The following is a 14689-nucleotide window of genomic DNA, read 5'->3' on the forward strand; positions in this document are numbered from 1 at the left end:
GTACTGACCCGAAGAATATAACTGCTTTATCAATTTTACCAAACGCGGAACGGTATAAACGCCTCCCCCAAAAGAAATTCATGAATAGCTGGTTTTTGATCATTCTGCCTCACAAAAATCGGAATAAAAAGCGATCAAAAAATCTCCCGTGCCTGAACATGTTATCAATAAAAACGTCAACTCGTTCCGCAAAAAACAAGACCTCAAATGACTCTGTGGACTCAAATATGGAAAAATTATAGCTCTCAAAATGTGGTAACGCAAAAAATATTTTTTGCAATAAAAAGCTTCTTTCAGTGTGTGACAGCCGCCAATCATAAAAATCCGCTAAAAAACCCGCTATAAAAGTAAATCAAACCCCCTTCCATCACCCCCTTAGTTAGGGAAAAATAAAAAAAAATAAAAAAATGTATTTATTTCCATTTTACCATTAGGGCTAGGGTTAGGGTTAGGGTTGGGGCTAGGGTTGGGGCTAGGGTTAGGGTTGGGGCTAGGGTTAGGGTTGGGGCTAGGGTTAGGGCAGGGGCTAGGGTTAGGGCTGGGGCTAGGGTTAGGGCTGGGACTAGGGTTGGGGCTAGGGTTAGGGTTGGGGCTAGGGTTGGGGCTAGGGTTGGGGCTAGGGTTAGGGTTAAGGCTACAGTTAGGGTTGGGGCTAAAGTTAGGGTTAAGGGTTGGGGCTAAAGTTAGGGTTAGGGTTTGGACTACATCTACGGTTGGGAATAGGGTTGGGATTAGGGTTAGGGGTGTGTCTGGGTTAGAGGTGTGGTTAGGGTTACCGTTGGAATTAGGGTTAGGGGTGTGTTTGGATTAGGGTTTCAGTTATAATTGGGGGGTTTCCACTGTTTAGGCACATCAGGGACTCTCCAAACGCGACATGGCGTCCGATCTCAATTTCAGCCAATTCTGCGTTGAAAAAGTAAAACAGTGCTCCTTCCCTTCCGAGCTCTCCCGTGCGCCCAAACAGGGGTTTACCCCAACATATGGGGTATCAGCGTACTCGGAACACATTGGAGAACAACTTTTGGGGTCCAATTTCTCCTGTTACCCTTGGGAAAATACAAAACTGGAGGCTAAAAAATAATTTTTGTGGAAAAAAAATATTTTTTATTTGCATGGCTCTGCGTTATAAACTGTAGTGAAACAATTGGGGGTTCAAAGCTCTCACAACACATCTAGATGAGTTGCTTAGGGGGTCTACTTTCCAAAATGGTGTCACTTGTGGTGGGTTTCTACTGTTTAGGTACATTAGGGCCTCTGCAAATGCAATCTGACGCCTGCAAACCATTCCATCTAAGTCTGCATTCCAAATGGCGCTCCTTCCCTTCCGAGCCCTCCCATGCGCCCAAACAGTGGTTCCCCCCCACATATGGGGTATCAGCGTACTCAGGACAAATTGGACAACAACTTTTGGGGTCCAAATTCTCCTGTTACCCTCAGGAAAATACAAAACTGGGGGCTAAAAAATAATTTTTGTGGGAAAAAAATGTTTGTTTTATTTTTACGGCTCTGCATTATAAACTTCTGTGAAGCAGTTGGTGGGTCAAAGTGCTCCCTACACCTCTAGATAAGTTCCTTAGGGGGTTTACTTTCCAAAATGGTGTCACTTGTGGGGGGGTTTCAATGTTTAGGCACATCAGTGGCTCTCCAAACGCAACATGGGTCCCATCTCAATTCCTGTCAATTTTGCAGTGAAAAGTCAAATGGCGCTCCTTCCCTTCCGAGCTCTGCCATGCGCCCAAACAGTGGTTTACCCCCACATATGGGGTATCAGCGTACTCAGGACAAATTGTAAAACATCTTTTGGGGTCCAATTTCTTCTCTTACTCTTGGGAAAATAAAAAATTGGGGGTGAAAAGATAATTTTTGTGAAAAAATATGATTTTTTATTTTTACGGTTCTGCATTATAAACTTCTGTGAAGCACTTGGTGGGTCAAAGTGCTCACCACACCTCTAGATAAGTTCCTTAGGGGGTCTACTTTCCAAAATGGTGTCACTTGTGGGGGGTTTCAATGTTTAGGCACATTAGTGGCTCTCCAAATGCAACATGGCGTCCCACCTCAATTCCTGTCAATTTTGCATTGAAAAGTCAAACGGCGCTCCTTCCCTTCCGAGCTCTCCCATGCGCCCAAACAGTGGTTTACCCCCACATATGGGGTATCAGCGTACTCAGGACAAATTGTACAACAACTTTTGGGGTCCAATTTCTTCTCTTACCCTTGGGAAAATAAAAAATTGGGGGTGAAAACATAATTTTTGAGAAAAAATATGATTTTTTATTTTTACGGTTCTGCATTATAAACTTCTGTGAAGCACTTGGTGAGTCAAAGTGCTCACCACACCTCTAGATAAGCTCCTTAGGGGGTCTACTTTCCAAAATGGTGTCACTTGTGGGGGGTTTCAATGTTTAGGCATATCAGGGGCTCTCCAAACGCAACATGGTGTCCCATCTCAATTCCAGTCAATTTTGCATTGAAAAGTCAAATGGCGCTCCTTCGCTTCCGAGCTCTGTCATGCGCCCAAACAGTGGTTTACCCCCACATATGGGGTATTGGCGTACTCAGGACAAATTGTACAACATCATTTGGCGTCCATTTTCTCCTGTTACCCTTGGTAAAATAAAACAAATTGGAGCTGAAGTAAATTTTGTGTGAAAAAAAAGTTAAATGCTCATTTTTATTTAAACATTCCAAAAATACCTGTGAAACACCTGAAGGGTTAATAAACTTCTTGAATGTGGTTTTGAGCACCTTGAGGGGTGCAGTTTTTAGAATGGTGTCACACTTGGGTATTTTCTATCATATAGACCCCTCAAAATTACTTCAAATGAGATGTGGTCCCTAAAAAAAAAATGGTGTTGTGAAAATGAGAAATTGCTGGTCAAATTTTAACCCTTATAACTCCCTAACAAAAAAAAATTTTGGTTCCAAAATTGGGCTGATGTAAAGTAGACATGTGGGAAATGTTACTTATTAAGTATTTTGTGTGACATATCACTGTGATTTAATTGCATAAAAATTCAAAGTTGAAAAATTGCAAAATTTTCGCCAAATTTCCATTTTTTTCACAAATAAACGCAGGTAATATCAAAGAAATTTTACCACTATCATGAAGTACAATATGTCACGAGAAAACAATGTCAGAATCACCGGGATCCGTTGAAGCGTTCCAGAGTTATAACCTCATAAAAGGACAGTGGTCAGAATTGTAAAAATTGGCCCGGTCCATAACGTGCAAACCACCCTTGGGGGTGAAGGGGTTAATGAGTGAAACACACAACAGAGACAGATCATACGAACGCTATGTGGACACAGCACCAAGCTCTCCCCACAGTCAGAGTATGAGCCTGGTACTGCCCCAAAGTAAAGAGCACTGCATTCTTACCGTATCAATTGGCAAACCATCTGTAGAAATAATATTACAGGGAGCTCCCCCTAGTGGTGGATGCAGACAGGATCTTATCATGTATCACTGTTTACAGGGAGCTCCCCCTAGTGGTGGCTGCAGACAGGATCTTATCATGTATCTCTGTATACAGGGAGCTCCCCCTAGTGGTGGCTGCAGACAGGATCTTATGTGTCTCTGTATACAGGGAGCTCCCCCTAGTGGTGGCTGCAGACAGGATCTTATCATGTATCTCTGTATACAGGGAGCTCCCCCTAGTGGTGGATGCAGACAGGATCTTATCATGTATCACTGTTTACAGGGAGCTCCCCCTAGTGGTGGCTGCAGACAGGATCTTATCATGTGTCTCTGTATACAGGGAGCTCCGCCTAGTGGTGGCTGCAGACAGGATCTTATCATGTATCTCTGTATACAGGGAGCTCCCCCTGGTGGTGGCTGCAGACAGCCTCTTATGTATCTGTGTATACAGGGAGCTCCACCTAGTGGTGGCTGCAGACAGAATCTTATCATGTATCTCTGTATACAGGGAGCTCCCCCTAGTGGTGGCTGCAGACAGGATTTTATCATGTATCTCTGTATAGAGGGAGCTCCCCCTAGTGGTGGCTGCAGACAGAATCTTATCATGTATCTCTGTATATAGGAAGCTCCCCCTAGTGGTGGCTGCAGACAGGATCTTATCATGTATCTCTGTATACAGGGAGCTCTTCCTAGTGGTGGCTGCAGACAGGATCTTATTATGTATCTCTGTATACAGGAAGCTCCACCTAGTGGTGGCTGCAGACAGGATTTTATCACGTATCTCTGTATACAGGGAGCTCCCCCTAGTGGTGGCTGCAGACAGGATCTTATCATGTATCTCTGTATACAGGGAGCTCCCCCTAATGGTGGCTGCAGACAGTATTTTATCATGTATCTCCGTATACAGGGAGCTCCCCCTAGTGGTGGCTGCAGACAGGATTTTATAATGTATCTCTGTATACAGGGAGCTCCCCCTAGTGGTGGCTGTAGATAGGATCCTATGTATCTGTGTATACAGGGTGCTCCCCCTAGTGGTGGCTGCAGACAGAATCTTATGTATCTCTGTATAGAGGGAGCTCCCCCTAGTGGTGGCTGCAGACAGGATCTTATGTATCTGTGAATAGGGGTGCTCCCCCTAGTGGTGGCTGCAGACAGGATCTTATCATGTATCTGTGTATACAGAGAGCTCCCCCTAGTGGTGGCTGCAGGCAGGATCTTATGTATCTGTGTATACAGGGAGCTCCCCCTAGTGGTGGCTGCAGACTGCATCTTATGTATCTGTGTATACAGGGAGCTCCCCCTAGTGGTGGCTGCAGACTGCATCTTATGTATCTGTGTATACAGGGAGCTCCCCCTAGTGGTGGCTGCAGACGGCATATTATGTATCTGTGTATACAGGGAGCTCTCCCTAGTGGTGGCTGCAGACGGGATCTTATGTATCTGTGTATACAGGGATCTCCCCCTAGTGGTGGCTGCAGACTGCATCTTATGTATCTGTGTATACAGGGAGCTCCCCCTAGTGGTGGCTGCAGACTGCATCTTATGTATCTGTATATACAGGGAGCTCCCCCTAGTGGTGGCTGCAGACGGCATCTTATGTATCTGTGTATACAGGGAGCTCTCCCTAGTGGTGGCTGCAGACGGGATCTTATGTATCTGTGTATACAGGGATCTCCCCCTAGTGGTGGCTGCAGACAGGATCTTATGTTTCTGTGTATATAGGGAGCTCCACCTAGTGGTGACTGCAGACAGAATCTTATGTATCTGTGTATACAGGGAGCTCCCCCTAGTGGTGGCTGCAGACAGGATCTTATGTATCTGTGTATAGGGGTGCTCCCCCTAGTGGTGGCTGCAGACAGGATCTTATCATGTATCTGTGTATACAGGGAGCTCCCCCTAGTGTTGGCTGCAGACAGAATCTTATCATGTATCTCTGTATACAGAGAGCTCCCCCTAGTGGTGGCTGCAGGCAGGATCTTATGTATCTGTGTATACAGGGAGCTCCCCCTAGTGGTGGCTGCAGACGGGATCTTATGTATCTGTGTATACAGGGATCTCCCCCTAGTGGTGGCTGCAGACAGGATCTTATGTTTCTGTGTATATAGGGAGCTCCACCTAGTGGTGACTGCAGACAGAATCTTATGTATCTGTGTATACAGGGAGCTCCCCCTAGTGGTGGCTGTAGACAGGGTCTTATCATGTATCTCTGTATACAGGGAGCTCCCCCTAGTGGTGGCTGTAGATAGGATCTTATGTATCTGTGTATACAGGGTTCTCCCCCTAATGGTGGCTGTAGACAGGATCTTATGTATCTGTGTATACAGGGTGCTCCCCCTAGTGGTGGCTGCAGACAGAATCTTATGTATCTCTGTATAGAGGGAGCTCCCCCTAGTGGTGGCTGCAGACAGGATCTTATGTATCTGTGTATAGGGGTGCTCCCCCTAGTGGTGGCTGCAGACAGGATCTTATCATGTATCTGTGTATACAGGGAACTCCCCCTAGTGTTGGCTGCAGACAGAATCTTATCATGTATCTCTGTATACAGAGAGCTCCCCCTAGTGGTGGCTGCAGACAGGATCTTATCATGTATCTCTGTATACAGAGAGCTCCCCCTAGTGGTGGCTGCAGACAGGATCTTATTATGTATCTCTGTATACAGGGAGCTCCCCCTAGTGGTGGCTTCAGACAGAATCTTATCATGTATCTCTGTAAACAGGGAGCTCCCCCTAGTGGTGGCTGCAGGCAGGATCTTATCATGTATCTCTGTATACAGGGAGCTCCCTTTTCTATGCTCCGTGTTTTGGAGGAATAACAGCCTCTTGTCTCCACTACTCTGCGCTGACAGTGAACAGTCTGTGGACGCAGGTTAACATTCGCCAGTTGTATATTGATCAGAGCGTGTGACTCTTTGCAGGCACAGTCGCTGCTCATCTGTCTAGAGAGATGTATAAACTCAATCGTTCATCCCTGTAGAATGAGGGTGCTCATACAGCACTGATAGGACACTGGGCTTCTGGCAAGGGGTCACATACTTTTTAGTAGAGGGGCCCAGTCCCTGAACCATCAGTATTATCAGCCCACCTTGTGTTCTCGGGGCTGTAAGACTTTCTACATTCTGGGCTACGACTAAAGATGTGTTGAGTCCGCCACAAAACCCGCGAAACAGAGAGTCACCTTCTGAATAGCAGAAAAGTGTGGCGGCAAATCAGGAGTTAACACTGGGAGATGGGGGACTTAGGGGCCACATGTGAACATTGGGGTCATCTCTTACCTGACAGGGTTGCTGGTCAGGGAAACTCTCAGCGACTCCAGACAGTTGTGCAGTTTCTCGTCTGCTATGCCGGAGCGCAGCTCGTGCACGTACTCCTGGGAGGACAGGGTGCACTCGTGCTTGTTGTTCTTCAGGCCGCCCTATGGAGGAAAGGAGGACACACGGTCAGCTCTGCCATCAGTCACTGCCATGGATTGCCAACCTGATAATGTGTCTGCCAGCCCAGCATCATTTACAACATGTCTGCTTACGGTCAGTGAACGGACTCATCATTGTTCACAAACAGCCGAAAACCTGTCACTAATCATAAAGGATTACACTCATTTCTTAACAGAGCGCCGATACACTGCAGTCCTGCTCACAGCGGAGGATTTGTCACAATGTATCACATCAGCAGCACAGCTTTGGTTCCTGTAATTGACTTCAGGCCCTGACACACAATGTTGCATCATGGAAAACTAACGAGAAATGGTTCCTGCAAAAGGGACCACAGTGTATGCCGCTATGTATGGCTCTTTAAGCGACTGGCAGTAGGTGGCAGTATGACCCTGGCACTATATGGCAGTATGACCCTGGCACTATATGGCAGTATGACCCTGGCACTATATGGCAGTATGACCCTGGCATTATGTGGCAGTATGACCCTGGCATTAGGTGGCAGTATGACCCTGGCATTAGGTGGCAGTATTACTCGGTCATTAGGTGGCAGTATGACCCTGGCAGTAGGTGGCAGTATGACCCTGGCATTATATGGCAGTATGACCCTGGCGCTATGTGGCAGTATGACCCTGGTACTATATGGCAGTATGACCCTGGCATTATGTGGCAGTATGACCCTGGCATTAGGTGGCAGTATGACCCTGGCATTATGTGGCAGTGTGACCCTGGCATTAGGTGGCAGTATTACTCTGGCATTAGGTGGCAGCATGACCCTGGCACTATATGGCAGCATGACCCTGGCACTATATGGCAGTATGACCCTGGCACTATATGGCAGTATAACCCTGGCATTATGTGGCAGTATGACCCTGGCATTAGATTGCAGTACTACTCTGGCACTATATGGCAGTATGACCCTGGCACTATATGGCAGTATTACTCTGGCACTATATGGCTGTATGACCGTGGCATTATGTGGCAGTATGACCCTAGCACTATATGGCAGTAGGACCCTGGCATCAGGTGGCAGTATGACCCTGGCATTATGTGGCAGCATGACCATGGCATTAGGTGGCAGCATTACTCTGGCACTATATGGCAGTATGACCCTGGCATTAGGTGGCAGTATGACCCTGGCAGTAGGTGTCAGTATGACCCTGGCATTAAGTGGCAGTACTACTCTGGCACTATATGGCAGTATGACCCTGGCATTATGTGGCAGTATGACCCTGGCACTATATAGCAGTATTACTCTGGCACTATATGGCAGTATGACCCTGGCATCAGGTGGCAGTATGACCCTGGCATTATGTGGCTGTATGACCCTGGCATTAGGTGGCAGCATTACTCTGGCACTATATGGCAGTATGACCCTGGCAGTAGGTGGCAGTATGACCCTGACACTATATGGCAGTATGACCCTGGCATTATGTGGCAGTATGACCCTGGCATTAGGTGGCAGTATGACCCTGGCACTATATGGCAGTATGACCCTGGCACTATGTGGCAGTATGACCCTGGCATTAGGTGGCAGTATGACCCTGCCATTAGGTGGCAGTATGACCCTGGCATTAGCTGGCAGTATGACCCTGGCATTAGCTGGCAGTATGACCCTGGCATTAGCTGGCAGTATGACCCTGGCACTATATGACAGTATGACCCTGGCATTATGTGGCAGTATGACCCTGGCATTAGGTGGCAGTAGGACCCTGACATTAGGCTGGGGGATGTTGTTTGCATGTAAGCACAGATAAGTCAGTCCATAAGGTTGACCCTATAGCGGCACAGGTTAATGGCGTTACATGGCGGTAATATCAAAGTGGAACGGATGTAATATCATCATCGAACATTCTGCATTATCCTGAGAAATAAACAAAGAATATAAAATGCACAGAGGATTACGAAGTCTCCTCCACAGCCCGGACTTGAAGGACGACTATGAAAGCCCTAATCCGTCATAAAGCCTCTGTGTAATCAGGAGTTTACCCCGGAGCCTCCAGGAGTCATCGGTGGTGGCTCCGGAGACCTCACTAATTCCGCGGCCTTACACCATAAATCCTTCTATATCAAAGTCAATGATCCAAAGAAACAAGAAAAAAGTCATCTCACATGAATGAATCCATGAGCAACCTGAAGCCATCGTCCTGCGGCCGGGCAGTGATACTGGGCACCAGCAACAGAAACAAAACCTCTTACTCTAATCATTTCCTGCAGCTAATATGGCACCATCATATTCTGCAGCGCTGTACAAAGAGGTTCACCGCACATCAGTACACATCCCGATGATTTACTGACACGAGGTCCAGTTGGGAGGAAGATGAAACGTCATGGGTTTAGTATCAGAGATGGACCTAAGAGTACAAAGTCCAGGAAAACTGGATGCTTATATGGAAGCTGTGGCCGGTAATTGTAGGGGAGCTGTGGCCGGTAACTGTAGGTGAGCCGTAGCCGGTAGACGTAGTGGAGCCGTAGCTGATAGATGTTGGGGATTTCATGGCCGGTAATTGTAGGTGAGCCGTAGCCGGTAGATGTTTGGGATTTCATGGCCGGTAATTGTAGGGGAGCCGTAGCTGGTAGATGTAGGGGAGCCATGGCCGGTAATTGTAGGGGAGCCATAGCTTGTAATTGTAGGGGAGCCACAGCCGGTAGACGTAGGGGAGCCGTAGCCGATAGAAGTAGGGGAGCCATGGCTGGTAATTGTAAGTGAGCCGTAGCTGGTAGACGTAGGTGAGCCATGGCCGGTAATTGTAGGGGGGCCGTAGCTGGTAATTGTAGGGGAGCCGTAGCCAGTAGACATAGGGGAGCCGTAGCCGGTAGACGTTGGGGAGCTATGGCCAGTAATTGTAGGGAGCCGTGGCCGGTAGACTTAGGGGAGCCATGGCCGGTAATTGTAGGGGAGCCGTAACTGGTAATTGTAGGGGAGCAGAAGCCGGTAGACATAGGGGAGCCGTAGCCGGTAGACGTAGGGGAGTCATAGCCGGTAATTGTAGGTGAGCCCTTGCTGGTAATTGTAGGTGAGCTGTAGCCGGTAGACGTAGGGGAGCCGTGGTCGGTAATTGTAGGGGATTTCTGACCGGTAACTGTAGGTGAGCCACAGCTGGTAGACGTAGGGGAGCCGTGGCCAGAAATTGTAGGTGAACCGCAGCCAGTAACTGTAGGTGAGCTGTAGCCGGAAGACGTAAGGGAGCCATGACCGGTAATTGTAGGGGAGCCGTGGCTGCTAATTGTAGGTGAGCCATAGCCAGTAGACATAGGGGAGCCGTGGCCGGTAACTGTAGGGGATCTGTAACCAGTAATTGTAGGTGGTCTGTAGATGGAAGACGTAGGGGAGCCATGACCGGTAATTGTAGGGGAATCGTGGCTGGTAATTGTAGGTGAGCCGTAGCAGGTAGACATAGGGGAGCCGTGGCTGGTAATTGTAGGTGAGCTGTAGACAGGAGACGTAGGGGAGACATGACCGGTAATTGTAGGGGAGCCGGTAAATTTTAGGTGAGCCATAGCCGGTAGACAAAGGGGAGCCGTGGCTGGTAATTGTAGGTGAGCCGCAGCTGGTAACTGTAGGGAAGCTGTGGCCGGTAACTTTAGGCGAGCCGTGGCTGCAATTATAGACAGTCAGTGTGTGGCAGATATAGTGGGGGCTGTACCTGGTATTTATGGGGACAGTGGCTGGTACATATCGGGGGCTGTAGCTGGCATTTATGGGGGCAGTGGCTGGTACATATCAGGGGGCTGTAGCTGGGATTTATGGGGGCTGTGGCTGGTACATATCGGGGGCTGTAGCTGGCATTTATGGGGGCTGTGGCTGGTATATATCGGTCCTGTAGCTGGTATTTATGGGGACAGTGGCTGGTGCATATTGGGGGGCTCTTACAGTGGCTGGCATTTTTGATCACCAGAGGGCTTTCGTTTGATAAGTGAGGACTACCCTGATGATTCCCTTGTCTTATGGAACGGCTTCGAGTTTTCACATATTGTGTAATAAATTATTCAGGTCATTTACATGTTTCCAGAATCCAGCGATAAAACTTATCAAAGTGTGAGTCATTTATTAATAAGATCTGAGACGTGAGTTACAGCATAATAAAGATGCCGCCATCACTGGAAACCCGGCACCAGTTTCACATCAGGAGGGATCTCCTGAAGACAGAGCGAAAGTGAGAATTATATAGAGGAAGGGGCCGTGATCTGGGTGTATATAGAGGAGGGGGTCGGGATCCAGGTGTTTATAGAGGAGGGGGACGGGTTCCGAGTATATATAGAGGAAGGGGCTAGGATCATGGTGTATATGGAGTAGGGGGCCGGGATCTGGGTGTATATAAGCTTGAAAAGGACAATTAGCATATTCCAAGTGCCTTCTGGGAAAAGCGAAGAGTCTCCCTCAGCAAGAAGATCGTTGGGTACCGCCGGGACCAGCTGTTTGGAAAGCATTACTAAACCAGGGATTGAAGCTTGAGTTGGACAATTTGCATATTCCAGGTGCCTTCTGGGAAAATCGAAGAGTCTCCCTCAGCAAGAAGATCATTGAGTACTGCTGGGACCAGCTGCTTGGAAAGCATTGTCAAACCGCTTGCCTTACGGCGTGCAAATTTTTGCCTCTAGCACATTATTGCAAGGAAGCTTGGCTGATTGAATAGACTACACAAGAAGGTTACACACAGCAGATTACACAAGAAGGAAGACACACAGCAAGACAGCAGGATCTAGGAGCAACATGGCAGATGTGACAACCTACATGGTGAGCTGCAACATGTGCTACATGTTCACAAATCGACCATAAGAAGAATCCAACTTCACCTGCCAGAAGTATAGACTACTGGCCCATTTACAAGAAAAGGTGTGGGGTCTGGAAGAAAGAATTGCGACTTTGAAACTCATCAAAGAAAATGAAGACTTCCTAGACAGAACAGAAGCATCTCTACTGGTCACAGAAGGTGAAGAAAGTGTCAGAGAACCTCCAAAAGCAGAAGAGTGGAAGCATGTGACCAAAAGAAGCAAGAAGACCATGGAGAAATCACCAACCACACAACTGAGAAACTGATACCAAGGCCTTGCGGAGGACGAAGATGGCACACCTAAGGATGAGGCACTACCAGCAAGCAAAGAAGAAAAGGGCACACAGCAACACCCAGAACTGACAACAAAAAGTACAGCCAAGAAGCGTAGAAGAATGGTAGTGGTGAGAGACTCACTACTGAGAGGCACAGAAGTAGCCATTTGCAGACCGGATATAACCTCAAGAGGAGTATGCTACCTCCCAGGTGCGAAGATCAAGGATATGACCGATAGGAAACCAAAGCTCGTTCCAAGGACGGCCACCCATTTCTTCTGATACATGTTGGCAACAATGACACGGCAAGGAAGGAACTACTGACAATCTGCAAGGACTTTGAAGAGTTGGGGAAGAAAGTAAAGGAACTGGATGCACAGGTAGTTTTTTCTTCTATCCTTCGAGTAGATGGGCATGGCACCAGGAGATGGAACAGGATACTTGATGCGAGCAACTGGCTAAGACGATGGTGCAGACAACAAGGATTCAGAATCCTGGACCACAGTGTGAATTACCTGTACGACGGACTCCTCGCCAGAGACGGACTACACCTCAACAAACCTGGGAAACACACATTCGCCAGAAGACTCGCTACACTCATCAGGAGGGCGTTAAACTAGAAGAAGAGGGGACGTGAAGAAAAACATTAGACTCGAACATGAAGCCAGAAAATATACTAATGAAGGATATGAGGTGCGGCAAAGAAGATCCAAGACAACATACTCGGAAGGGAGGTAAAGAACATTTCTAAAACAAACCACAGGGAGGAGATTGGAACAAAACAAAATCCTCTAAACTGCATGCTCGCAAACGCCAGAAGCCTGACAAATAAGATGGAAGAACTAGAAGCAGAAATATCTACAGGTAACTATGACATAGTGGGAATAACCGAGACACGGTTAGATGAAAGCTATGACTGGGCAGTTAACTTACAGGGGTACAGTCTGTTTAGGAAGTATTGTAAAAATCGGAGAGGAGGAGGGGGTTTGTCTTTATGTAAAGTCTTGTCTCAAGTCCACTTTAAGGGAGGATATTAACAAAGGGAATGAGGATGTCTACTCAATATGGGTCGAAATACATAGAGGGAAAAATAGTAACAAAATTCTTATTGGGGTCCGTTACAAACCCCCAAATATAACAGAAATCATGGAAAGTCTACTACTAAGGCAGATAGATGAATCTGCAACCCATAATGAGGTCCTTGTTATGGGGGGACTTTATCTACTCAGATATTAACTGGGAAACAGAGACCTGCAAAACCCATAAAGGCAACAGGTTTCTGCTAATAACCAAGAAAAATTATCTTTCACAATTGGTGCAAAATCCAACCAGAGGAGCAGCACTTTTACACCTAAGGCTGCAGAAGGACGCAGAAATGCTCCCTAAACAGTGATCCATATGTCATCCGTAGGCAGGGTGTGGCTGCGTATTTTACGCATGTCAACCTCCGTATGTAATCCGTATGGCATCCGTACTGATTTTTTTCTCGCAACCTTACAAAATGGACATATAATGGATCCATGGGCTCAAATATTCGTGAAAACATATATACAGTATATATACACTCACCGGCCACTTTATTAGGTACACCATGCTAGTAACGGGTTGGACCCCCTTTTGCCTTCAGAACTGCCTCAATTCTTCGTGGCATAGATTCAACAAGGTGCTGGAAGCATTCCTCAGAGATTTTGGTCCATATTGACATGATGGCATCACACAGTTGCCGCAGATTTGTCGGCTGCACATCCCAAAGATGCTCCATACAAGGCAGGATGGATCCATGCTTTCATGTTGTTTACGCCAAATTCTGACCCTACCATCCGAATGTCGCAGCAGAAATCGAGACTCATCAGACCAAGCAACGTTTTTCCAATCTTCTACTGTCCAATTTCGATGAGCTTGTACAAATTGTAGCCTCAGTTTCCTGTTCTTAGCTGAAAGGAGTGGTACCCGGTGTGGTCTTCTGCTGCTGTAGCCCATCTGCCTCAAAGTTCGACGCACTGTGCGTTCAGAGATGCTCTTAGGCCTACCTTGGTTGTAACGGGTGGCGATTTGAGTCACTGTTGCCTTTCTATCAGCTCGAACCAGTCTGCCCATTCTCCTCTGACCTCTGGCATCAACAAGGCATTTCTGCCCACAGAACTGCCGCTCACTGGATTTTTTTTCTTTTTCGGACCATTCTCTGTAAACCCTAGAGATGGTTGTGCGTGAAAATCCCAGTAGATCAGCAGTTTCTGAAATACTCAGACCAGCCCTTCTGGCACCAACAACCATGCCACGTTCAAAGGCACTCAAATCACCTTTCTTCCCCATACTGATGCTCGGTTTGAACTGCAGGAGATTGTCTTGACCATGTCTACATGCCTAAATGCACTGAGTTGCCGCCATGTGATTGGCTGATTAGAAATTAAGTGTTAACAAGAAGTTGGACAGGTGTACCTAATAAAGTGGCCGGTGAGTGTATATATATATATATATATATATATATATATATATATATATATATATATATATATATATATATATATATATATATATATATATCAGTGAGACACATATATATATTTATATTTCATACAGCGCTAGATAGCTTAAAAGCCGGTAATTCAATTGTTGTCTTTTGCTATCTCCTTATCAAACCTGACAGGATATGCGACATGGTTACATACAGTGTATGTAGACTTGCAGTGCTGCGCCCCATGCTGGCATAAACTCATATGAACTCTAGCGTAGGAATTTTTCGGAATATTTTCCCACGCTAGAGTTCATATGAGTTTATGCCACTAAGTGG

General features: G+C 46.9%; 1 protein-coding gene across 3 annotated transcripts in view; it reads right to left on the minus strand.

Moving 5' to 3' along the window:
* The window catches only part of DIAPH2 (diaphanous related formin 2), a 1729654-nt gene that overhangs the window by 1440859 nt on the left and 274106 nt on the right, over positions 1–14689 (minus strand). For all 3 annotated transcript variants that reach the window (XM_077286525.1, XM_077286526.1, XM_077286527.1), the window contains exon 6: positions 6693–6832. In XM_077286525.1, the coding sequence (XP_077142640.1) occupies positions 6693–6832 (140 nt within the window). The remainder of the gene's footprint in view (positions 1–6692; positions 6833–14689) is intronic.

Source organism: Ranitomeya variabilis, chromosome 2 (genome assembly GCF_051348905.1).
Source record: "Ranitomeya variabilis isolate aRanVar5 chromosome 2, aRanVar5.hap1, whole genome shotgun sequence".
Lineage (NCBI taxonomy): Eukaryota > Metazoa > Chordata > Amphibia > Anura > Dendrobatidae > Ranitomeya > Ranitomeya variabilis.